Source organism: Diadema antillarum, unplaced genomic scaffold, assembly GCF_040938485.1.
Source record: "Diadema antillarum isolate AM-2024a unplaced genomic scaffold, OU_Dant_1.0 scf00000205, whole genome shotgun sequence".
Classification (NCBI taxonomy): Eukaryota; Metazoa; Echinodermata; class Echinoidea; order Diadematoida; family Diadematidae; genus Diadema; species Diadema antillarum.
Genome location: NW_027271094.1, coordinates 1,677,118 through 1,704,026, shown reverse-complemented (window position 1 = coordinate 1,704,026; position 26,909 = coordinate 1,677,118). Strand labels below are relative to the sequence as shown.

General features: G+C 39.3%; 1 protein-coding gene across 5 annotated transcripts in view; it reads right to left on the bottom strand.

Annotated features, from left to right (window-relative positions):
- Positions 1-26,909, bottom strand: part of LOC139724052 (filamin-A-like) — a 184,252-nt gene that overhangs the window by 146,558 nt on the left and 10,785 nt on the right. For 3 of the 5 annotated variants that reach the window (XM_071635253.1, XM_071635251.1, XM_071635257.1), the window contains exon 2: positions 5,220-5,296. In XM_071635253.1, the coding sequence (XP_071491354.1) occupies positions 5,220-5,243 (24 nt within the window). In that variant the 5' untranslated portion in view covers positions 5,244-5,296. Of the gene's footprint in view, positions 1-1,042; positions 1,281-5,219; positions 5,297-26,909 lie in introns of those variants that run through there. The other 2 variants (XM_071635254.1, XM_071635256.1) reach the window with 2 other exon arrangements.

Genomic DNA, 26,909 nt, shown 5'->3' with positions numbered 1-26,909 from the left:
CGTTCAAAATTGAGTAAAAACTCAAAATTCAAAATTTATGTAAGATATTGAATTTCTTCAGGTGGGACGATATGAAAGAATGATCTATAACGAGTCACAGAGAAAACGATTTCGTCGATTGAATAGTGAATAAGTGATATTTCTGTTCCAAACGAAGTGCCCTGATACTCTGAGAATGACGTCACAATGCCGTGGCGGCTACTTCAGATGTCCGCATAACGTTATGTCAGTTCATGACTAACATTCCAGTTGTCATAATAGTTGTCCACCGTTGCTTATTCCGCTCGAATTGTGATCAACTTTTCCACTTCTTCTGATGCGTCAACAAGAAGATATCTCTCTTTTAAGGCAAAATGTATGATGCAAACTTTACAAGGATCGGTCACAAAAAGTATACATTCACATAACAAATTACTCAAATCACACTCAGAAACACGTACACACAATCCGACGGAAACTGTGCATGAACCCAAGCTAGATATGGATAAACGTGTATGAAGGTAATTCACGAGCATAAGCCTATAGAAGACGTAAACTCACACACACACACACACACACACACACACACACACACCCCAAAACAATAATATTGCGAATCGTTCAATGTCATTAACATACATGCCACCATAAAATATAAAACCCATTTCAATAGAATATCGTATTACTCTTTCAATATTAGGCCTACAGCCTTCATCCACCCAACACATAAGGGCACCTTTCCTTCTGTGCCGTCAGTAAAGATCGTAGCAGTCGTAAACCGATACATATTTGAACGTAAAGTCGTTTTAAATTGCTACAGCACAGGAAATATGAGGTGATTTGCCGCCATTGGCACTTTATAGATTTTGATGATAAGTCACGTAAGTCTTTATGTGTGTGTGCGAGTGTGTGTGTGTATGTGCGTGTGCGTGCGTGTGTGCGTGTGTAATATAACATGTGTGCGTACTGACAGCTTTCACATGCGACCAAAGAATCAATAATCACAAGTCAATGTTTTGAGTATCAAAACACAAGAATGCTAACTGAATGGTACGGCTCTTACCTTGAAGAAATAAAAGAGATACCCAAAGTGGGCGTCAATGCAATTCTACAGGAAGCGTTCTGGATAGGAACGAAAATTCCTTGTAAGCTCTCAGAAAGTCTTTTAATGTCGCACAGCCCAACGAAAACGGCACCGCTGGTCAAAGAAAGTGGAAATTTGGCGTGCTGATCAGCAACGAGAGCTCTCTCCTGGACGTGTCGTCTGCCAAGCAAAGCCTGGAGTGAAAGGGCCGACTCGGAATTACTGGTAGGAGATTTCAAAGTGCCACACTGAACGAGCCTACAGCGGACTGCAGTACGCACATTATATTTACAGGGCGACTCCCACGGAACGCGCACGCATGTGAGGCGGCAAGCTTTGGAGCTGGACGGGGAGCGTACCGTGGCGTCGCAGAAAGAGCGGAGACTTGTAAGAAAACGATCTCCAGTTTCCTTGGCGATGGCGTTGTTGATGCGCTGTGACTTTCGCTTATACTTTCAATAATTTCTCTGTAAAGCTCTATGGAAAGACGTGTAATGCCGGATATGGATGCTAAAATGCCAAGGCGTATGCATGGAATGGGCCTAGCGATTTTGGGGGATTGGCTGCTGACCTATTACATCATGAAATAGTACTTGGAGAAATGTGACTAGTCTGGGTAATGAATTTGTGCCGAGCGGGAATATAGCTAGCTGAGGAAGACTGCACGTCTTTAAAGAACTCAACGATGAATACAAATGCTTTAACGTAGTAAATTAGAAAATTATCTTGTTGACTTTCTCCTCTACAGTGATATCTGCAGTTTTGAAATGGGGAAGCATAACTCGACTTTTACAAAAAGTTTTGTGGTTTATTGATTCATACGCGGGCTGACGGTGAACCAAAGAAAGTGGTTGCCGGTTTTGTTCTCTCAAATAAACAACAAAAGCGCAAGTGTTTTCAAATAATTTTACGTGACGCCGAATCAACCACATCATACATCGATATACCCCGCAAGAGTGCGACATTGGCGATAAAATCCACCATAAGCAAAACATCATCGTCAGCAACCAATTTCTGTATCTTCACGATTTATGCTCTACATTTCAACTATGCATTCTCCTTCGAAATTGTAATAAATTAAATCCAATAAAACATTATGCTTCGTTAGATTTGTTTTTGTTATCGTCATACCAGAACCAAAAACATGATCGTTTACACAAAGATTTGGGAGAACTATAGAAATCCTAAGAAAACCCCTCATTAATATGACTCTATAGTCTGGAATTTTATGTGTTGCATGCCTGCTGGCGTGTGATGCTCGTAAAATATAATCAATTAATTCTTGCAGTGCAAGGAATCATAATGACAAATGTCTGCGACAGTAGACTAGTCTCAGAAAAGACAGATAATGTATGCGGAATGCAAGCGATGCTATACAGCAGTGCCTTTGGCATGAGTGTGACGAAGAATAAACCAACAAACCCACGGCGGAGTATTCGAGTTTCAAATATTACTAGCATAGCTTTCTCAGTCATTCGAAATATATGTATGAAGTGGTTGCGTCCAAGATTAAATGTCGTGTTCCAAGTACACTGTACAAGCCATACCAACCTACCCCTCAGCTACCACATGTTCCACATCGGACAACGCGTACGTGCTTTTCGCATCAGACAAAGTTCTTACAAACTTCACCACTCCCGATCACATTTGATCTTTTTTTTTTCACAGTGCTCGTAAAACAACTTTTTCTTGTGTGTTTTTTTAAACAAAGAAGAAGAAAATCCTCCCTAAAAAAATACGAGACATAACTGTTTGCAATGAACGTTTCCTTTCCGGACACTTGGGAATAATATTGGTGCCTGGTGAACCCGTGTTATTAAATGGTGTATCTGACTTCCAGACAAAACAACTCTTAGTCTTAGAACACGTCCGTCGTATGTTGACGAACAGGGAGGAGATCTCTTATGTCTGCGTTTTGTGAGCTCGTGCGTTTTTGTTTTTTGTTTTTTGTTTGTTTGTTTTTCGATGTGTGAAAGTGTATATCTTAGGATAAATAAGAATACATAAACGCAGTTTTCGTGTACATTTTCCATGATTTCACAAGGCAATCTAGTCAAATTAAGACAGTTATGACCTTGGGCATTTCCGTTTCCAAACTTTTAGGAAAATGCGTTTCGGAACGAGCACTTAAATTGTAGAAGGAAATATAAGCAAGATTCATATCGAAGGTAAATTTCTTGGTTAAATGGAGAAACAAGAGACCCGGTTAGTACATCAATGTACTAACTCATAGTATTATCTAAGCCCTATATCATTTCTGGTTCTACTAAGAGAAGACTTTTAAATATTCCTTAATCTTAGGGGGTTTGGGGCCCCCTGGGGGCCCCCAGGTGGGCCATGGTGCCCATTTGAACAAATTGAGATCCTATCCACCTAGGGATGCTACCTACCAAGTTTGGTGAAAATCAGACATGGGGATCTCAAAGTGAAGATGAAAATGTACAATTTAGGCCCCATCAGGACCCCTCCAAACCCCCCTCCCCATGGGTCCTAAGGGGGGCACCCCTGATTCCTCCATGAACAAACTTGAAACTACAGTCATCAATATACTAACTCATAGTATTAACTATGCCCTATCACTTCTGGTTCTAGAGAAGAAGATTTTTAAAGATTCCTTAATTTTAGGGGGTTTGGGCCCCCCTGGGGCCCCCCAGGTGGGCCATGGTGCCCATTTGAACAATTAAGACCCTATCCCCCTAGGGATGCTACCTGCCAAGTTTGGTGAAAATCGGTCATGGGGTTCTCAAGGAGAAGATGAAAATGTAAAAAGTTTACGCACGACGGACGACGGACGACGGACGACGCACGACGGACGCCGGACGAAGAGCGATCGCAATAGCTCACTTGAGCCTTCGACTCAGGTGAGCTAATAAAGGAAGAAAGAAAGGCAAATAATCACAGATGCAACACGAGGCAAAAAAACCGTTGATCATCCCTTCCACTTCCTTTAGGAGAAAAGAAAAAAGACGATTGGTTGTAGAAAAGTTTGCTGGGTGTTTGTGAGTGATGAAGTGCCACTAGAATGATGTCGGTATCTGGCACAACAAGTGTCATGTGATAAGTTGCCGATCACTGACAAGTGGTAATAAAAAGACTAATGAAATGCCACTGACAACCCTTTCACCATCGCCATAGTGAGACAGGTGTGCATGGACTGCCTTAAATATTCGCGCTACTTCACGAGCAGACGACTGCTGGCCGAACTAAGTCTTCTAAGCTTTTCCCTCAATCTGTCCCCAAACTGTAGGGTCTTCGGGCGTCAAAGGAGGCTTGTCGATGTCGATTGTCTTGTGACGGATGGCGAGTGCTTGTCAATATACTAACTATTTCGTTATTTTAGTATGATTACGGTGGCATTTGTATTTGCTTTGTTAAGTTTTTGTTTGTTTGCTTGTTCGCTTGTTTGCTTATTTGTTTTTTGTTTTGTTTTGCTTTGAGGAAGTCTGCAAAATTTAGTGTCCAGTCAATCATATTTAATTAGTTGCAGAGGCGCTAGCCGAGATACGACCAAAAAGGTTGCCACGACCATTGACATCAAACTACCGACCAGCTATAGTGGTTGTCGAAAATCGGTGCCTTCCACGTCTGTTCTAACTAATAAATGAAATCAGATAGAACACTGAACGTTTTAGTGACACGTGACAGAAGGAGACATATAAGAAAGTTGTTAAATATGAAAATTGCACATCAAGGTCGAATGAAAAATAACGGGGAATTTCCATTTAATTCAAAACTAATAAAACATTTCACTTCAAGGGATGGTATGGTTTTGACTGAGATGGGGATTCAGATTTTACCTTTTTTGCGAGATGATTAGAAACCACTTATATGAAATATCAAAGAGCTAGCAATCGAAATTGAAAGTTTAATTGATGAAAATCGGCTTTGAAATAGCTGAGATATCCAAAAGTTAGGTAAAAAACAGTGGTCCTAATAAAAGATGGGGTCCAATAAAGATGGGGTCCATCTTTTATTGGATATCCCAGTCATATCAAAAATAGATTTTCATCAATATACATTTAATTCCTCTTAGAATTGTAGTGGTTTCTAATCATCTCGCAACACCCGAATCCCCATCTCAACCAAAACTATACCATCCCTTTAAGGTGCCAATATTGTTTGCTACAGTCACCTGTGACTGTTTCTGAACACTTACCAACTTTCTCCTGTAGACCGACATTGCTCCTGTTTGTGTCTTATCCTCTTATTTGACGAACTGATGTACAGACTGTTCTGCAAAAGAAGAGACAAAATAAAAAGAAATGCGCGTTAACATGGGTTGCCCTGACGTTCCTGCTATTCCATCACATTGTTCCCAGATTCTTTGTGTAGTCACGGCTTTTTTAAGAATCATGTGGAAGATTGCCACGTGAGAAAAACTTTCAAAGTTTTCTAGTGTATTTGAGATGATTATCATAACACATTAACAAAGTTTGATTAGCGGACTTCTTCTGATAAAACAGTAAAACAATAAAAACAACTTCACATATGCTGTAAGCAAATCATTTAATGAGTTACCCATTTTTATTCAAACAGCCTCCTCATTGCAAACATTTAAGAATCGTGTACGCCAACATTAATCTCTCATTTGATATGAACCCTTTGCACTAGCTATGAATAATTCAGATATCTTTATTTTCTCCGCTCGTTTTATGTTCTTTCTTATGTGTTTTATGTTCTTACGAACCGATTGTTCTTTAGCTGTATCATATCTATGTTCGTTTTGTTCTTGTTTTTTATTGTGTGCACATGTAACGTATAATGTATATCAACGTGGGGCTCCCTTGTAAAGCAGGCCTTTGTGGCACTGAATGGGACTACCCTGCTTTTAAAGAAGACTTAATAGATAAATAAATAAATAAATGAATAAATAAATAAATACATAAATAGATGAATAAATAAATAAATGAATAAATAAATAAATAAATAAGTAAATGAATAAATAAATAAATAAATAAACAAATAAATAAATGAATAAATAAGTATAATGTGTACCGGTGTAAAGGCTTTACGACGCATAATTTCTTTAAGTATACAACATTTACAGTTTACTTTTAACCACGACAAAGCGATAGTCTTCATTATTTTATTTTTGTTTGCTTCTAAAGACTATCATAATATCTAACACCAGTCGTTATTCGTCTATTTTCTGTACAGAGACTGTCATTCGGTTTACCAGAAGTTCAAAACGATTTATCTGACTTTTGGTATTCCCAATTTCTTTTAAATGTTGTCTTTTTCTCCATGCATTGATTGAAAATAATTATTTTGTCCAATTTTTCATCAAGATTTAAGAGCAAGACCTCTATTTAACTCAAGAACTACTGAAATTATATATACCTATTACAACAGATCATAAAAATCTATTAAAAAACGAGCATATCAATGAATTTCATTTCATGACATTATCAGCCATCCTTTATAAAAACGAGCATACAAGTGTGTTTCTTTCAGTGACCTTGTCGCTTTCCTTTTAACTGATATTTTACCATCTATGTATAAAAATCAGACAACTGAAGTTAATGACACTGCAAAGGGCAGTGTAAAAAGAACAGGGTGAGTATGGGCCTGTTAATGTCTATGTCAGCCATAACTGGGGGCTTCAGCGAACAATAGTTCATGCGCAAAAACGTAGCAATGCACCTGGCTCCTTGCATAACCTATCGAATCATCCTTTCTTCTTATTTTGGGAGCCCCTCAGTTGTGGCCGAAAGATAGGTCTGTACGGGAATGGGCGTGGTCGGAGGACAGGTGAGATCCCCTGTGCTTATGGAGGAAGTCGTATCTGTGTCAAACCTACGCAAGTATATCTCACAAAAGCGGACCAGCGTCAACGTGTCAAGATAGAGTCACTCCATCACTTAACCCTTTCCCCGACCTTGTCTGTAAAAATTATATTGACACCCGATAGAGGATAAGTGGTTTTTACAGCTCTAAATGCGCTCCCATAGTGGACGTACATAGTTCGGAGACAATGCGTTCAAGGGGAATTCCGGACCAGGCAGAAAGTACAATTAAGTCTGAAAAGAAAGTAAAATTTTATAAGTGATGAAAATTTGGCCAAAATTGGATTTAATAATTGTGACGTCATGAAATAGTTAGTATCTATAATTATGCAAATGAGTGAAGTAATGATGACATCACCAAACATTGTGGACAAAAATCAGACGTAAATTTGATTTCTTGCTATGGCAGGTTGAGCATAATGTTATTCCTGTCTGTAAGTTCAAAATAATGATCAGTCAGGATTTGAGATTGGGACATGATTGCGTTTGAACAGAAAACTGGAAATTTCAAGACTTAGTGTACAAACTATTATGGCAAGCTGTGAGGTGATGACATCATCAACTTACTCATTTGCATATTCATGCTGACTGTTCAAGAAGTGTTTTGTAAAAAAATTAGCGAAACTTCACAATGTAATAATTTTCTTAATTTCAATCCGATTTCGATCAAATTTTCACTGTTGTGCCCATACAACTTTCTTTTAAAACTAAGTTTTAACTGGGCCGGAATTTCCCTTTGAAGCTAAGGACTCTAAGTCGAAAGGTTCTGAGTTCGAATCCCCTCTGGTGTCTACACGTCATTGTCTGACCGAACATTTTAATCACGATGTCCCTCTGCACCAAGATTGTGACAATGAACATCCAGCCGTGCTGTATATGTAACGATTATAACACTAACAGGGCATTCGGTGGTAGCCAGTGCTACGCTGAAGAGACTGGTGTTATCCAATAAGACAATGATCATTATCATCATTGGTATCTTTTGTTAAACTATTTATCTTCTTTCTTTTTTTTTTCTTTTTTTTTCTTTTTTGCTAGTCCAGTCAAACCTTTCATGGCCTTCTTATTACAATCAGCCCCTAACAACCTAATTTTATGTAGACCACTAAGTCTAAAGTTGATATACCCTGCAAGTGGTGTACATCGTCCGACTTGTACGTACAAAGCCATCTAATTCAGGGAGTCCATCCCTTTTGTTCCCCCGGGTGGTAATAATAGATAGTTTAAACTACCTCCAAAGACCTCTTCCACGAGCCATGCGCGCAGGCATGTGCTCCTTTCGTTCACGGTTGATTGTCGGATACCGCCGCATCTCAATCTAAATGATATCATACGTGATTGAACACTGTCTGACTCTAGCCTCAAGCAAAGCTGTCACTATAGCTTCATTACAGTCGTGTAATGATTTTCTTTATATGATTATAATTCCCCCTGAGTCACAACGTCCGTTTCGTTTGGTGATTTGTTTCGAGGGTAGAATTTCATGTTTCATATAAACCATCATATCAACCTGTAAGTAATCGACAGAATTCGCGCTAAAGGGATCAAAGCGCAGAATGAAACGTCAGCTGGCGAGAGCAGAGACACTCAGAAAGTGCATTCACCTCATGCCACCAGTCTCGCAAGCTCCTTTACAGAGCATTGGAATCATGATCTAAATGCCATATGTTTGAATAACGTGCTTGGAGTGGAAGTTGGGAGGGCCAGCACCCTTCAAAAACAGGATATCTCGTTACTCCGTTAAGCCCATAACATTTGTGATGTTTTCATGTTTAAATGCATTCCACATTATTCCTCTTCCTTCGCTGTCTGCAACGATGTTTTGCATAGGATTTGTGTCAGAGAATTCCAGTTAACGCCATGACACGAACGGAACAAAGGTTTGACTCTCACGTGACCCACAGCCCACGCTCGATCCAGGGAGGTGGAAGAGAGACCCTCCCTGCTCAATCCTCGACGGTTTCAGGACGTCATTAGGGGGTCTTGCGACCTTTTCGGGTATGTATAGGATTCACATACGAACTCATCATTCTCGATGGATGTCTATAAATGAAGTCATTGGAAGTATTGAATGACGGCGTATTGTGGAACTTAACAAGGTCAGCATGTTATGGCTTTGGTCGGTAAGACATGCTTGGGGCCTATAATAAATCCAGAAGTAATGATATCTATTCTACGCTAATGAATTCAATTTTGTTATACTGTGTGTCTCCTGCCTGCCCAACATGTCAATGTGCCAACAACGTTCAGAGACCTTCAACGTTGTATCATCCGGTCACCGAAATCGGTCACAAAACTTACAATCTCTTTGGCGCATCCATGATGCATCCAAGCACCCTTCTGGGATCTGTCATAATACACCTTGATTCGGGAAAGGTTGAAAATAAAGTGCCCAACTCGACCAGGACACAGAAGATCATGACAAGGCTCGAAACCTAGACCCTAAGATCAAGTGCAGAGTGGGCACAGCGCTTTCTAGCTTAAGGTCCAAAGTCAATGGGATAATTTAATTATATATTATTTGTAGGGGGAACACGAACTAATGTATATCCAATTATTATACAATATCGTCATGACGCTGGTCACAACACTTATCTTTCCAGAGAATGTGTATAATCCGTTCACCGAAGAAAATGTCTGTATCGCAGTATTGCAATTTCTTGTCATAATTGGCCTAAGTTTCTTTCTGTAGATATGGCTTACTCAACATCTCATTTCTTCGTCTCTCGATAATGGCACCTTTCCTTTGATTTACACGTTTAATCCAAATTACTGTACTTCACCAGCATTGAACAGTGCGTTGTAAGTACTTTCTAGTATTAGGGAGATAATTATAAATACGCAGCTTCTTGTGGTGTTAAAGTAGCACAGATGAATTGATAGAAATCACTCCTTTAAAGTCATTACGTGTTAATGTCCATAATATGACAGGAAACATTATGAATACTACAAGCGATAACACATTTCTAATAATTGTGAAAAAAAGAGTATCGTAGACTACTAGATAACATTATAGTTGTTTTACTTTACGTCGTTTACGTGCTCTTCTGTATTGTAATTCCCACCAACAAACAAAGATATTACTGAAATTGGAAGGGAGTGGCCGGCTAAAAATATGTCGAGAACTGACAGTGACAGCGACTACCATTATTTTGCATTCGCCATTCGCACATGTGCGACGGCTTTCCAAGAAGCCGTGTCCCATAGCGATCAGGGGCACCCAGACCCATATCACTTTCTAATTCGGTCAATGAGAGCATCGCAGACGATAAAGGTCTTCGGCTCGAGTCACTGGCCTTTACTTCAGTCGCTATCTATTACATGGCGTCTGAAAATACAGACTTTTTGTTATAATTTACAGGATTTATCCATTGGATGAGACACATTCTCTCACCACATCATGCTTTCAAAATAAAATCAGCACAAGGATGGTTATTGGATCGAGAAGGTACTAGGCGAGCCTAGTACCTCCCATTCGCTTGGATGATGCGAATTTGAAATAGACAACCCAGTATGGATTTTTCTTTATAGACAGCTGGACAGAGACTACGCGGAAAGTGCAGATATTCTATCTGACTGACGGGCTATATGCCATATCATTATCGGGATTGTATTGCAGACCTACGACAAGCGCACAATGATGGGAGGAACTGAAAGGTATGCATGATTGCATGAATGACAAATCAGGGCCTTACATATCAGACTTTACATATCGTTACTGTCAGTTTTTATATGAATCCTTCTTTTCATAATTTGCATTCTTTTCTCATTCAGTCAGACAGTACATAATTGAGTAGTACTTGTATAAGTTCTTTATTTGAAAACATCGCTTTTAGTTGGTTCCCATAAATTTCAAAGTTTATCTCGTTATGAACTTACGACTTTTGTTAAGTCATTCATAAAAAAAAACATTGAGTTATTATATTCATGTAGGGCCTATCATGCATCTGCTTCTGTAAGAAATTTCTATGCTTTAAATTTCATTTTGAATATTCTAATACTCTTTCGTGTAGTATTTGATCTGTACCTTACTTTATTGTTGTGAATTATTTCTCGCTGATTTTGGATCGAAGCTACGACAAAATCATCGCAAATTGTATCATCATGATCCACTCGACTAGATGCATCTTTCCTACTGAGAGGTTCTGGCTTACCTACAAAACCTCGTACACACACCAAGGAAGCATCTACCTCAGTGATAGCTGTTTTCCCTTTCATTTCTACTTTTATCGTTAGTAGGTCATGGAAGTGTGATAAATTGCATAAATGCGTAATTTGAAGTGTTCCTTCTCTCGTGTAGTCGCTCTACTTACAGGAGCCTTCACAATCCCACCGCAAGAGGTCGCCGTATTCTTTGCTCTTCGGACCCTTGCGACCTCGCCCGCTGGATTGGTAAATTCCCGGTATGCAAGATCGGCTCGACACAAAACATTAACGAGCTAATGGCAATTATGCGGTCCCCTGTCGCAGCCCCACCCCAGCCCCACCCCTCCCCCATTGAGCTCTACGCTTCCAGTGCCGTAGTGTAATAGTTGCATTGTGACGTCATCAAATGACCGCCAACTGACATCATCTCTCCTTTCCTCTCTCGTTTAGCATAAATGTTTGACATTCAAGTACACATATTCCATCTCTAATCCTTAGAGTGAAGATGTTGCCTTCTTGTTTTGATTTACATTGGCATCGGTATGGCTCTAGCCTATGTTCTTCATTACAATCACATAGACATAAGCAAGGAAGGACATTACTCATCGATAGGAAAGAATATTGTTAAACATAAATGAAAAAGAGGGACTCGACAAATCCACATGGTACATTTGCTTTATTACAAAACATCACTGTGTTGACAGATTTTCCATGGAAACCATTACCATTCCAATAAGAAATACAGAGAACGAAGCTTCCAGCAAACACATTGACCACGCCCATTCCATAGTTGAGTGGTGACGAGATTGGAATACTCTGTGACGGCATACCTCATGGAGGTGCACCACAATTCATGGAATGTGATCGAATGTTCCTGAGTCAATATCATCGTAATTAACTCTGTTGTCCAAGCACATAAGCTTTATAAATCGTTTGACGGGTCAAAATGCTCAAAAGATAAACTTAGAATGGAAAAGTTCATGACAAGGTATTTGGCAGATTGGACTAGGCGGATGCGTGGCGAGCATGCGACGATACAGATTCCTCGTCTGCATGTCTCCCTCTCTTGTTTGAGTTAGGTCAACCAAGCTCATACCGGCACGGGGAAACGCAGAATAACCATTGAGCTACCATATAGCTCGATAATGGTAACGTTATCCGAGTTTTCTCCTCACAACATCGGCTCGAAAGAAATATGAGACACTCATAGCGACATGTAAGATTCATTCTTCATCATATTAATCAAAGAAAGAAATAATCCTTCAAGAAATATCGCGGTATATGAGAATGCATTTTACATCGAGTGGGTTGGGGCAGTGTTTTATGCCTGTTTGATATTAACATGTAATTTCCGTAATTTTTTACTTCTTTAATTGCTATAAAGTTGGGAAAATAATAAATTTCTATAACTATGTAAAGTTGAATTCATATTCATGTATTCTACATACTACAATGTATGTCGTGTATTTCTGAAAGCGTTGTACTTTTTGAAAATACAATGATGTACTTTTCGGACTTCTTTTTTGTTCAGGTGCTATATTTCTCAACATTTACACCATAGATGTGGTGTTAACAAATCAAACTGTTATAAATACAAAACAAATATTAATTGCCTGTCTCTCTGAATAGAAAAGAGTGAGTGAGAAAGAGAAAGAAATACAGATGTGGGAAAGATTTGGGATAAAAAGTGGAAGTACAACGGTTAAAAAAAAAAATACGAGCTTGTAGCATCAATCGATATTTGCTATATCAAGTCTATTTCATCGATACATTTCCTTATTACTTCCCTTTCAACAAGACTGCAAAAATTGATAACTCTTTCGATACTTCATAGGATTTACGATTGAAGACATCACTGGGCACTGAGACCGTACAGAAGCTGCGCTGTAGTGCCTGTAAGCACGATCACTGGTTACGCTACAGTCTGACGCCATTTTTTACTGTTGACAAAATGTATCGTCTGTTTGTCCCACGCTCTGCGGCTTCCATATCAGGCGTATAATCAAGTTGTGGTAAATGGACAGCCAATCGTGACATTGGCGCACCCCCGTCGTCACGCTACAACCAATGAATAAGGTGAAAAGACCAAAACAGTCGCTTACGTCTCGGTGTAGGAGTGACGAGCAAATATAGTGCTTTGTTACCAAAGTACACAAGACATGACATTTCATCTCTTGCAATTCATTATTTATTTGGAAGTCGAAGTCTTTTCAAGCATGAAAAACAATGAAATCGACCCTTATTGTTGCAACTGCACTTAAAATAAATCTATGACTATAGTGCTTCTAGCCTTGTCCTTGTGCTGTTATGGACAATGTGGTTACTAGTAAATGTTGTAGACGACATCATGAGGAGATTAAATACCAAAATAATCTTATGTCGTCGAGACAGGGCATCGCTTTTAACTGCGGGAACACATAGATGGCGCTGTTCACCTTTCACTACATCGACTTGATAACGTATTCATCTGTTCCCTGTCATCATTGAAACCTCGGTGATTGGGTTTGCTGCAGACAACCCTGCATGCTTGTGACTATAAGTGAGAATAAGTTGACTTTAAGTCCCGAGAACAGAATTGGAAGAGGATTCATCAATATCGGAGGCAAACTAAAAAATTTATGGATTCTCAATGAGAAAATATGTTTGTCGAAAACACACTTACTCTAATTAGAAGATGCGATTATTATGTACACACACACACACACACCCACACCCACACACACTTACACACCCACACACACACACACACACACACACACACACACAAAACACGCTTTACGTTGGTAATTTGGCAATTACAGAAATATTTTCCTTACAATTTACTGTTGCCGTGCTATTACAGGGCTGGGAAAATTTGATGGAATGGTCCACTCTATTATATCTTTTTTTTCCCTAAATGTAGCATTAAAATAAGATAGAGAACAATAATATACAAGTCAATGATAGAATTGTGAGACGATGACAATATCACCACAATCTCCAATAAGCATAGAGAAATAATATATCTAATCACCGTTTTGTAAGAACAATTTAACTTTAATTCCTTAACTTTCTTAAGTTCGGTAAGATTTGATGAAACTTCTACCAAATTGTTTGTCTTTTTTCAGTCTACAAGTATTTAAGTCAATTTGAACACGGTGTGAAATTGCACTCTCACTGTGTAGGACGCCAAGTGCGACAAAAGCAGAGCATGACACCACGAGACAATCTAATGAAGACTCACCGGCACTCTGTAAGAAGGCGCGAATGTTCTGTACCGCGTTTACAGGGAGTTCCATACCACAAGTTCATATACAGTGTAATAAGAATTATTTGCTGTATAATGATGAATGACTGCACGCTTTCGCACATTACACAATTTCAGGGGATGAGAGCATGAACGATCCGCGCAGATTAGCCATAATCAAAGAAATATTTCTACTGTTGACAAGCCAAATATTGAGCAAGAGATGGAATGTCAATCTTTTTTTACAGATGTATTGACCAAAGCGATTAAATGCAATCTTCAGAAGTATGTGCCTTCGGCAAATATTGTTTTCCCGTCCCAACCCAACATCGAGGTATTAAAGTTCAAAGTCCGCGGCAACATTTTTACGTGATCAAATCCTAAAGGTGGACGTACGCTGCGGTATATCGGGAGGACTTTACAACACATTGGTTTATAGTGGTCTTTGTAACAATTACACGCTTACGGCTATAAGGAGGGTAAGGGATTCCAAAGCACGTGTCTGGATCATAAACTATCCGTTTTAGGGCTCCACACCCACCGGTGCTAAATAAGTGCAGGAATCCCTCAAAATCTCATACTATTCATAAATAACCCTGCGTTATAAGCATTGCCTTTGTATTCTGTACAAATAAAACACACATACACACACACACACACGGCTGATGACACGTAAGTCATGCATTCAATAGTTTTTAAAAAAAGGAAAAAACTAAAAAGTTGTGAAATGATGGATGATGTGATGGAATAACCTTCAAACATACCTCTGCCTTTTGTAACACGAGGAACAATAAGAGTTTTAAGCCAATTGAAGCGCTGTGTCGTGCTTCTCTGTATATACAATACTAAATATAGGCATACATTTCTCATTTGCGATAAACTGTGACAGTCCTTCGAACACACAAATAACACAAACAAACATCACATAATTATATATATATGTATGAGTATTTAATATATGTGAGTTTGTGGGTACCTATAGCCTATATCCAATAATGATAGTAATGAAAAGCGAGAGGGAGAGAAAATCATAGTTTGATAGAGAGACATTTATGTGCAATATCAGTCTTGGAAACTTATGAATAACTTATGATTGCACCTGTCTTGCCTGCTCGTCATTTTCTTTTCGTGTATTTGAATCGTTTTATTGGACACCTTTATAGGAACGTCAACTAGGAAAGCGAATGAAGCAACAGGCAATGTCAACATTATGTCTTTTAAAAAAAGAATCAAACGAAACGATATTGAATTCGGTCGTACATCTATTCCGAACACGTCTGATAAAAGGATGCCGTTCAGTAGCGTGAAGTCCTAATAAACATCATGGTACTCTGTACTCACTAATTGAGTAATGAACTTCGCAAACGCCCTTAAGCAGATGATTACGCAACATTATTGTTTGTTTGACACCTTGATAACGGGTGAGGAAAGCAAAGATCTCGACTGAAGACACACAACCTGATAGAAATTTGACTGGATGTGCGTAAGCAGAGGAATTGATAGCTGTCGGGTTTTCTTCTGCTACCGGTTGCACAGATAAAAGGAAGTTTGCAAATTACAACCACCCATTCAATATGACACGACTTTATTGTAGAGTTATACAACTCCACGATCTTTCACGACAATGGAATACAAAGTTCACGTTGTTATCAAAATCGAAATTCATAGAGTCTCTACCGAGCATGTTTAAGAAATGGGGTTTAGGGTAAAAACCGACCGGTAATCCACCGAAATTCCCTCCCGGATAAAGGATGTTGTGAACAAGCAATCATCGGAAACAATAATTTCAGTAAGTTTTGCCAATCGACATGAATAACCGGAGATGATGTTCCCATTTAGGAAAACAGACTTCACCTCGTAGAAAAACAGATGGTGCCAAGGAATAAAAGCCCAAGGAAATGCTTTCCCATGAAATTACTTAATCAAAGCGGGATTATTCTCCCACGGAAATCGAACATTAGCCAGCTCATCTCTCATATTAAAAAGCTGTCCAGGGAAATGTGAAATTGTACAGCTCACTCTGAGCTAACATCAGCCCTTTTCATTAAGTGAGCCGCTGAGGAACTTGAGGTATTGAAAAGCAACTTGACCTTTAACCTCTGCGAATACTCAAGTGGTAAGCATACATGGTAGTCTTACTATTGGGAAGTGTTATTATTTTGAGATAAATCGCTCCTCGTCAAAGTATTAGGCAAATACCGCGAGTTAGTAAGTTCAGATAAGCACCCTTTCAAATATTTATTCGGGGCCTGGGCGAGTCGGCCAAGTAGCAATTTGAACTTTACATGTATATGTTTGGATTCTCTCCACAGTGATGAGAGCTCAGAAAGGCCAATGATGGACATGAGAAGTTGGTGCTTCCCTTCGTCCTTCAAAATATGTTGACCATAAAGTCTTTATGGAGGATGATGGAGACTTTAACTATCCTCTGTGAAAATTTCAGTTTCATTGATCATGACCTCACTGTCCAACACGGAGAGAAAAAAAGGGTCTCACTTTTGAAAATGCGAATGAATCTTTTCAAATCGTATAAAAGTCTAAGGAATGCACAGGAGGAATGCCGGTCGTTGATAAGGCGGATTCCTGTGGTTCCTTCTGACTGGTGGAAGATCGGAGCAGCGTTTTCCTTAGCCTGATGATTGACAAGAGTGACTTGCCAAACATGATTCCTGTCTGATTTGCTATGCAAGAGTGATTGTTCAATAATGCAGCTGAACAGATAAAGATGTATACCTTTTATATACACGAGCTACCAGAGTCCAATATTTGTATTAATACGACAATCATCACACCCTTCTGCAGAATATCCTGAGTGTCATGACCTATAGATGACAAGGATTTATGCCCACTGGGGTGGTGGCACGGTCTGGTAGTCCCCTATATTCAAAAACTTTTTTTTTCGGTATTTGTCTTGAAATTTACAAAATTGTATCACTGTTGTATCACATAGTTTGTTTTTCATTGCATTGTTGTGTTGTGTATTCAAATGTTGTAATCATGTATGTGTTGGGAATCAAATAAAACGAAATGTAAATGAAAAGAAAATTTTTTGCTGTCGATTGTCATTTTAAGCAGACAAGGATTTTTTTTTCAAGAGAGTGGAAACAATGTTCATTTGGGCGTCCATACTGTCAGCAGAAGATGGTATGTAGCTACTTTTCAAGAGCTGCTTGTGTATCGGCGGCAATGTTATAGGGACAATCACTCAATCCAGCTCGGGTTTGGACGATAGATGGACGGAAACAAGATGATACGTAGATGGTGGACAAATGGACATAAACCTTGAGTGGACGAAATCCATCGCGTCTGGTACAAACAAATTATAATATCAACCATCAGAAAGCTTTTTATGACACATCCAAATTACGGCTACGACTACTTGGTCAAAAAGGTCTGCTGCATAAAGGTCACTTATACACAAATACACACATATTCACACACACCTGCGCATACTCTAGCTTCTATCTGCCTATCTTTTTTCTGTCTATTTGCCGATTTCTATCATCTCGCAATCGTGTTTCTTACGTCTGACAAGAGACTTGGGAGGAGATGACGTCGTCTGCTCTTGTAATGTGTGTGCGCGGGGGGGGGGGTGTGATTAATAATTACAACTGGATGAAAACATGAAAATGTAAAATTCATGTTCATTTCATGTGCAATTTTGATGAAACGTCTGTCATTCCGATTTTACTCTTACGTTCCACTTGGTGCATTGTAAGTGCAATTGAACTATTGCAATGGAGAGACTGCGCAAGTGACTTCCTATGAAACTTTGTTTTGTTTTGACGGGTTTTGCTGTTGTTTTTACTGCTGTTGTTGTTGATGTTGCTGCTGCTGCTGTTGTTGTTGGTGCTGTTTTTGCTGTCGTCGTCGTCGGAATGCTGTTGATTGTAATTATACAGATATGACAAACTGGAGTGTAAATCATGCGAGACTGTCGGCACAATAACTATGCCTATAGTATAGACAGGCAAGCAGCCGCTGCTTGTTCAGATGCTGTTGTTGAATGGCAGTAAATGTTGCATCCAGTGAACAGTAGGCCTACCACCTTGCCAAAGATAGCAGAACAAAAGTTTATCAATATTGAATACAGAGAGAAAAATCAGTGTAAGGGGACCGCACTGCCCCCACGACTCTCGTGGGGGCAGAAAACAAACTGGTGACTACAGAGATAATGCAAGAAAATCTCTTGATATGATTTGAAAAGGAGACCGAATGGGTCTCAACACTCGAAAAGGTAAACGACTTGACGAACACAAGGACCTCGACAAAGCCCCTTTGTGGTCAAATTGCTTCTGGGGAGAGTAAAAATTTTAAGAAGAGATGGTGAAAAGGACCTGCTGGACTAACCATAGTGTTTGTGCAGAATCCTGTAGAGGGTGTCTGACCAGCCAGTGGCCAAACACCACAGCTCCACTCAAGGACATCATCGGGACTCTTGTTCGGCTGACATCATTCTCATAATAGGCGAAACCCACTCCCAGACGACGGGTACTTCATGAATAGATCCAGGGTTCGGGCATGACTAGTACTAGTAGCCTGTTAACCTGCTATTGCGCCACCTAATATGTAGCTCCAGACCAGTCAGCTCAAATGAACGAATCCCAAATAGACTTTCTTCCTCTTATCATGGTGATAAGACGTATCATCGAGTGTTGATTTTCTTTTGTTCAATGTGCACATTAACTTGAAATAGCAATTCATGTCGTTTTAGCCAAATTCCAACATCCGTGGGTGAAGTGCATAGGCCTATATTCTGTTGTTTGGGGGCATCAGCAAAAGGTGCAGATTTCCCAAATCGAAAAGGGCGGCACCTATAGGAGATGTCCAAAACTTTGTCCAAAACATAACTTTTCATTTGATAGTTGGATTTTACTCAGACTTAGTTACACTGTCTGCATTTGTTGATATTCATACAGCAGGTTTAGGGAAACTTCGTCTTTGCTCTAACAGAAATATCGAGAAAAGGTAAATATAACAACAAATGTGAAAGAGTATCCATACTAATGAAACGAGTGGACTATATAGCTGGGTTATTTCTATGCTGTATTCTAAGTCTATCATTACTTCAGTTCACCCTTTGCAAGCTACCTAATCCAGTATATTCAGAAGTCCCTGTGACTATTGTATTTGAACGACGCTGTTTCATGTGAAAGTTCACTGTTCATCTTATTACAGGGACAGGCGAACGACAGTAGATTCAATGATAAATCTACCACTAGAAACAATATTATCAGGTCACGTGACATACAGAGGAGAGAGATAGGGTCGTCTGCTGGCTGAGATTTTCCACACGACTGTTCATCGTCTCCTGCCGTCGAGGGAGTGTCTGGAAACATTACTTCACCCATATAGCCATCAAATTCCTGGAGGGGAAAAATGTCCCAAAGTAGGATGAGAATAAACCGGTAATCTGTGACGTCTCTTCAGTCCATCGAGCCCATCGCGGTCGATTTGCTCTGCGAGGTCGTGACCCGACACCCACCGCCTCTTGGAACTCTGCTCCCCGAGTAAACAGCGCTAGCATAAAAATTCATTGAAAATATTGGTGCGGGGAAAAACATCGTTGGAGCCGCAAACCCTCTTGACTAAACACGATGGAATGCACTTCGAGAGATTCGCCCACAACAGTTCAACTTTCATCCTCCATCTTGACTCAGATATCTTTTTTTTAAATGACACGCCATACTACAAGTTTCAATTTAACTTAAATAACCAGAAAAAGATCAGGTGATCACAACACTGTCGTGCCACAAAAATCGTTATGAAATAAGAGAGTAACAGAATTCTGAAGGGGGATGTGTTTTCAATAAACAGTAATATCAGTCACCATCACATTATAATACAAACTAAATACGCTGGCGCTGACGTCACTATACTCCCTTTTGACAGCACACAGATTTTGACATGATTTTCTTTTCTGAAATGAATAATCCTTTGGGAATAATCGCAACCTTTGCCTTAATTTACATATAACTGCGAGCATTTAAAAAATTATATCGTGACCTGAAAGGGAATTCATAGCTCTTCAAAGACCTCAGTTATTGGCCCTAAAATGGTAATCATACATTCAAATAAACGACTCCACTCGGAGTTCATCACCTCAGCAAATTTGCATAACCATATACTTGTAACTTATCATAGTTACGTGAAAAGACTTTCAACTTTAATCTCTGAATACTCGTAATCAATATATTAGTGTTCCAATCTTTTTTACCAGTTAGCTGTTTGTTTGAGTTTAGACTTTTATTGATCACATCCAATACAACACTTGAGTAAAGTTTTCTCCTCATGTACCTACGATCAGGGAGGTGAGAGGATTTATAAAGAACGTCCCATGTGAGTACATTTTGTAATCCACAGAGAGAAGTCCGTGTATACTGTAAAAACGGAGATTGGCAGATTTGCGCTTGTACACGTCACCACTAACACTTCCCGGGCAATCTGAAGTTTAGACTATATGCGTCAATGATGATAAAAAGTTAATCTATTAGTTATTGAATAAATAAGTTCGCTTCGGATCCACAGGTAATACACTAATCGTAGTCAACTAACACAACTCAGGTAACGAAGGTTTTACAGACCTGCAGATACATAAATATTTACACTTGTTTGAAATGACGATTGCTATACCAAAATGCAGAGGGACTAGTAAACGTATACATGTACGTGAACAAGCAAAAGATGGGGACATCTCTTCCAGCACCCTATGTCTCTTACTCGCTCTTGTCGCGTCACCCTCCCCCCCCCCCCCACACACACACACAAAATGTTTTGACGTCAAAGTTTTGACAGACTACAGCAAGAGGAAGTGCAATGACGTGTAGAAACCATTAGGAGTGACCTTACGCTGAACCAACAAATTGTTCCCAAAGATTTGACAATACGCATGTTGATGATTGTGCCAAGTGAACACGTTTCCTTTTGGACGAAAGTGTTCATAGGCCTACATTTTCCCTTTCCTTTTACTTTTCATGACCTGTTACACAGCATCTCTCCTCTACAGAAATGGTCAGTCCTCCTGCAAGTGATGGCTAAGAAGACCCACTTGTGAAATTTCATCTGGTATCTTGAGCCTTCCAACTTGATATCAATCTCACCCGGTTTCGAGAATATCATCATGTTGCCCTTGCTTGTTTTGGTCTTACCTCTCCGGTATCTACGTGCGCTCTGCGCCACCTTGCAGGGAGGTGGAATCTCATACCTTCCTGCACCTCGTCTAGATATGCATTATCATGGGTGACGCACACGGCTGGTTTTCACCGATGAAGACTGTGTCACTTGATACAGAAGATCAAAGAATAACCTGTAACTTCCTCCGCCCCTGATCCCGCACATCCACGTTGCTCCATAAAAGTGTAATTTCTCCCTACATCAAATATAAAATACCTATGATTTATAGTTGTATGTACGTCCTAGGTCGCACTGCATCAGCGTTGTTCCCATGGTTACGAAGGGTGTAGGAAATGTACAGATTTTAGCAAACGGTACCACTGTGATTCCCTTGAAAATCGGATGTCCCTACATGGTTTATAGATCACAATGAACGACGCTATCGGTACGTGATGGGGCGATAGTTGTGCAAACACTGAAAGTTTAACTTGCGTTCACCACAGCAGACATATTGAACAATTCCATGCAAATAAATACTCGTGTGGTAATGAGATGTAAACCTATTTGAAATCTGCAAATAATGAATATATTGTGATAGGTGCGAGATAATGTAACGTCATTGTTTTTCGCAGAATCATCGTAGTTTCTGGTGATATTTTGTAGGAAATGCCGGATGAAAATTGCGGTGGTTTACATGGTCATATTGGCAAGAAACATTGACACAGCAGTTTTCTTTATCCTGTTTTTCCTCCTATATAGGAATCAATTTGTAATTGTGGGCACTCGCGTCTACTTCGAACTGATGGAAGACAAAAAAAAAAAAAACAGTCACGGTGGTATCTTTGGAAGTGAATATGACCCCATACCGTCCGTGGTCAGAGGTCAAATATCTCTTGGCGGGGATGTGATTATTGGAGAGGTCACTTTTCGTATCGTAGTCCCGGAGGGATCATATCTTTCTCATGTATACTGTTGTTCATTTACCACACTTATTCGATATCCCTTCTCTTTCTACTCTTCATAAAATCATCTCCTCATCCCTCTCTCATTTTTTTTCTGTTTCTTTTTCTTTCTCTGTGTCACACTCCCACGCATCTCCCAATGTCCCACTAAACATCTGAATAACAGGCATATCTGACTAGAATATCTGACTGCTTTTCAAGAGTTGGCATCATTACCAGTTTTAGTACCATTCAGATATCGCGTCTGCGATTCATCATAGAATCATTCTTCAGTTTGACAGCCCTTATGTCATTATACACAATGTGACGACACGTTAAAAAAAGAGTTATACCACTGATTTATTGCATGAAATTGGGTCAACACAGTTGATGGGATTTGAAATGAGAATACGAAGTGAACTACATGTAGGTTTGACTAACTCAATCCCATCTGCTCCTCACAATACCAAAATATTTTGGAGAAGAAATTGCTATGATATGGTTCCTTTCAACGAATTTTTCAATTCTGAACTTTTGGGGATTCGCTACTTTGTGTTCTTAATTCTTTCAGACATATCATATTGAAAACTGTAAAGCATTTGGATATATATAACGTTGACAGAGTGATTTTTTTTTTTTTTGTAATTGAACTAGAAATCACCTTCAAATGTTCTAACATACCCGAGTTCAGCAATTCATAAACAAATGTGAGAGTCGCTGGTGAAAGAATGTCACTTTTTTTCATAAAATAAGCCGTTATTTACGCCCCATGTCACCTTATATATTTCATTGTCAAATGTTCAACATGAAAACAGTGTCAAAACTAAAGGCTAATTCACAAGATGAATTCATGGTCTATAGCTGTACTCAGATTTAGCGGAGTAAGTTGGGACTCCACAGTTATACGATACGTGCTCATTGCTTTGTGTTTCACAGAGCAGACTCTGATTGGAATGTGCTGTCTATCTTATGTTTAAAACGTTAAAGAGGAAATCCACCCCAAAAAATGAAAAACTTCAAATGAAAGAGAAAAATATTCCCTACAGAATCATACAAAAATAACAATATTGGATTAGAAATTAGAAAGATATGAAATACTGAGATTTCACTTTTTCGGAAAGCACTTCTTGACCGATCGTTATAATGAATATTCAAATCAGCAAGTTGACAATGTCATGCTCTTGAAATCTCTTATTCATTTCGTATACAGAAATGAAAAAAATAAACCCTCATATTTCAGCTGTATAAATATAAGACTTGCCTTAAAACTACCCAAAATTTAAAAACAAAAACAAATGCTAACTCTGATATATCTTGGCACTGGAACATGATTTTACTTGTATCAACTAAAATAACAAGTTTTCCCAATTTCATATATTACACACATGAAAAATTGTGAGGGTATGACATCATCAACTAACTCATTTGAATATCTATAAGCACTGGTCAAGAAATGATTTCCTAAACAAATGAAATTTCAAAATGGCATATCTTCCTTATTTCTTATCCGATTTTTGTCATTTTTGTATCGTTCTGCAAGGAACATTTTTCTTTTTCTTTTGAAGTTTATTTATTTAGGGGTGGAATTCCTCTTTTTATTGTGTGAAACTTTAGTGTGCGCTGTTAGGATAGGATTCTCCTTCCAGAATAATTTCAAAACACACAAGACGAGGCTAGTCATAATGTACACATGACATATTTTCTTGTTATACGTGAGGAGGTGGTTCAACCTCTACTTAGTGTAGGCCCTATGTATATTTACCTTCTCTGGAATGTGGAACATAATTATCAAAAGTCAACATGAGTCTCATGTTGCAATAAAAAAAAACTGAAATTTGCTTAGGCAATCTAAAACAAATTCTTCTGTAATTTGCTGCCTTTATCCACAATGCTCCTCCCAACATTTTCAACATTTAGGGACATTCCGAGTCGTGTCAATATAATTATACTTCTCGACATAAGTGCATCTATCAAGTGTAATTTTTCAAGTCGGTGGACGCAGTGTGCATACCCAGACAAATCGGTACGCCTCAAATGCTTTCCTGAAACTTCTTTCCTTTTCTGAAGTCAGGGTAATACTGTACTGGAAGTTGAGACAGATGAAATACTTGGGAGTGATATTCATGTATGTACTTGGAATCCCGTTTGATGGTTGTGCTCTTGTTATAAAGATGCACAATAACGTTTTTCTCTGCATGGTTGCCCGTTCGGGCCACTAACATCTTTTAATTGGAGATTTGGTGGCCCGAAAATGAAATGTACTGGCCTGAAATAACAGGAAATGTAAAACTTGATTTATATGCTTAAGGTGAGAATTTGGGTGGGGATTAGGATTAGGATTAGTGTTAGGGTCAGGGAAAGGGTCTGGGGTGTTTGTCCAAGGGGTAATTGTCCTAGAACCGAGAGAGGACAAAAGGATTACAATGTACAATATTGTATCTCCGCAACTCCTTTACATACGCTTCCTTTCGCTACCTGTATGTTTGCAACGCAAGGGGGTGGGGTCGGATGAAATAAACACTGATCTGAAAGGAGATGTGAGCATATTTTTTTTATAAATCATTTCCTGTCTTTGGTTTTACTATCATATAGTGCTGGAGAAGCCAGGCCATTACAAACATGCACACTCGCCGTCCTGTTCATTTACGACAAAAGTAATCCACTGCGATAACCCAAAGGAGATGATACTTGACACATAAATCGTTCTCGTAAAAGTGTCAGTAACAAGTTTGAAAGAATTTAGCTGCTTCGAAAAAAAAATCCACAAATAAAAATTGTGGTATGCAATGGCAGCATCACGATGTCTCACTGCCAATAAACTTGGACCTTCAATCTCGGATACCAAACTTAGTTGAAACTTCCTCGAAAGAGCGCGTCATTTTATCTGTTTTTATTCTTCTGTTTATTTCTTCTTCTTTTTTCCCCTCCGAGATGGTATTCGCCTCCTGTGGAAATCCCCGATGTGAAAAGGGGAAAAGAGCAGTGTTCCAATCTAACCTTTGACCTTTACATTTATCATGTCGGGTTTTATCAGTCTCTGCGGGAGAGAAAGAGAGAGAGAGGGAGGGAGAGAAGGTGACGAATCATAACCAGTCATCTTGCCCATGCATTGTTTTGATGGTCCGCATTGCTGTGGTGCGTTTGCCATTAATATCTTCACAACGTTACTTCCACTTTTCTCCAAATACTTCATCTAATTATTTTCAATCAAAATACGGGCATGAAGATTCTCTCTTTCAAAGAAAGGGTAAACCCGGATATTTCATGCCTGTTATGACAGTGTATGAATGTGCCTATTTCTCCCGATGAGAGGAACCTATATCGTCATTGCCGGGTGTGTGAGTCCATGCGGGTGAAAGTGTCATCTTTGGATATACATGTTTCCATTTGATGCTCACCAGTGTCATGTTCTATGAACGTGGTGGGGGGGGGGGGGCATTTTCCTCTCAAATACATCCATGCTGTAACCTCGCAATAGCCAAAGGACATGATGACAGCCATGGAGATATTATTAGCAGTGGCTTCTTCATCTAGTTCCTGAGTAGCATGCAGTATTCCTGTCATTCCAAGCTGCTGTTGGAAGTGAAGCTAAGGACCCTTGAGTATAGGGTCTGAGACAAACCCATTTCACTTCGAGCTCTCAACAACTACGACGAGAGGAGAGACTAATGTTTTGGGCGTGGGATCGGCGACCGCAAACTCCTCGTTGCCTTGGCAACGACTCATGCTGTTTGCTGTTGATGGAGTGGCCTGAACCTAATACGATGCGAACTAGACTTCTTGATTTTTGTTGCCTGTCCTAAAATCCTACTCAAATCGCTGGTCTATATAGCTTGTATACCACCCATACACAATATGTGCTAACTTCTTTTCATAAAGATCATTATAAATGTGCAAATCCAGAGAGGAAAGTGTACACAATAAACCATTACTTTGATTAATACTAAACTGCAGCAACATTATAGGGATCATAAATTCGACATTCTGTCTGGGCGAGCTCTAAGCAGGCTGCAGTTTCTTTCTTCTGTTGCTGTTGTTGGGTTTCTCCCCGGCTAAAATTTCCATGAAAATGATGCACATTGCATTGTCAATGACATATAGGGCCTACAGTTTACAGATTCCCGGTTATCGTCCGTGCCATGTTCGATGGTAAAAATGTTGTAGGTATGGTTAAGATGGATTGGTTATACGATGAGTTATGACAATTCACAATAGTGGAATTCTTCCCGCCCTTGTATCTTTACGCACTGGATAACTGCAGCGAATGCCTGCCGTCAAGTGCAGCGAAGTCATCATCTTTGAGTTCTAGGAAATCTCTGAGGGGACTTCATTTTAATCGCTTTGGCAGTGATAAAGTGTGATCAACTTGTGAGTTTTTAGGTCTCTACGTGTCCATAACCTTCCCAATCAAATCTTCCAATCACCCGGATTTCCATTGATCTCCTAAATTTCATGTAACACATCTCATTTTGACACGTCAGTTTTATCGCGAGAGTAAATCCACTCTCGCCGTATATGCGTCTGTGGGAAAATCATGAAGTTCATGGAAAGTACTTCCAAGCCGTCTTCATTTATAAAAACATTGAAGTCATTAATGATATAATTAAGTGATATGAGGGAGTAATAAAATCTGT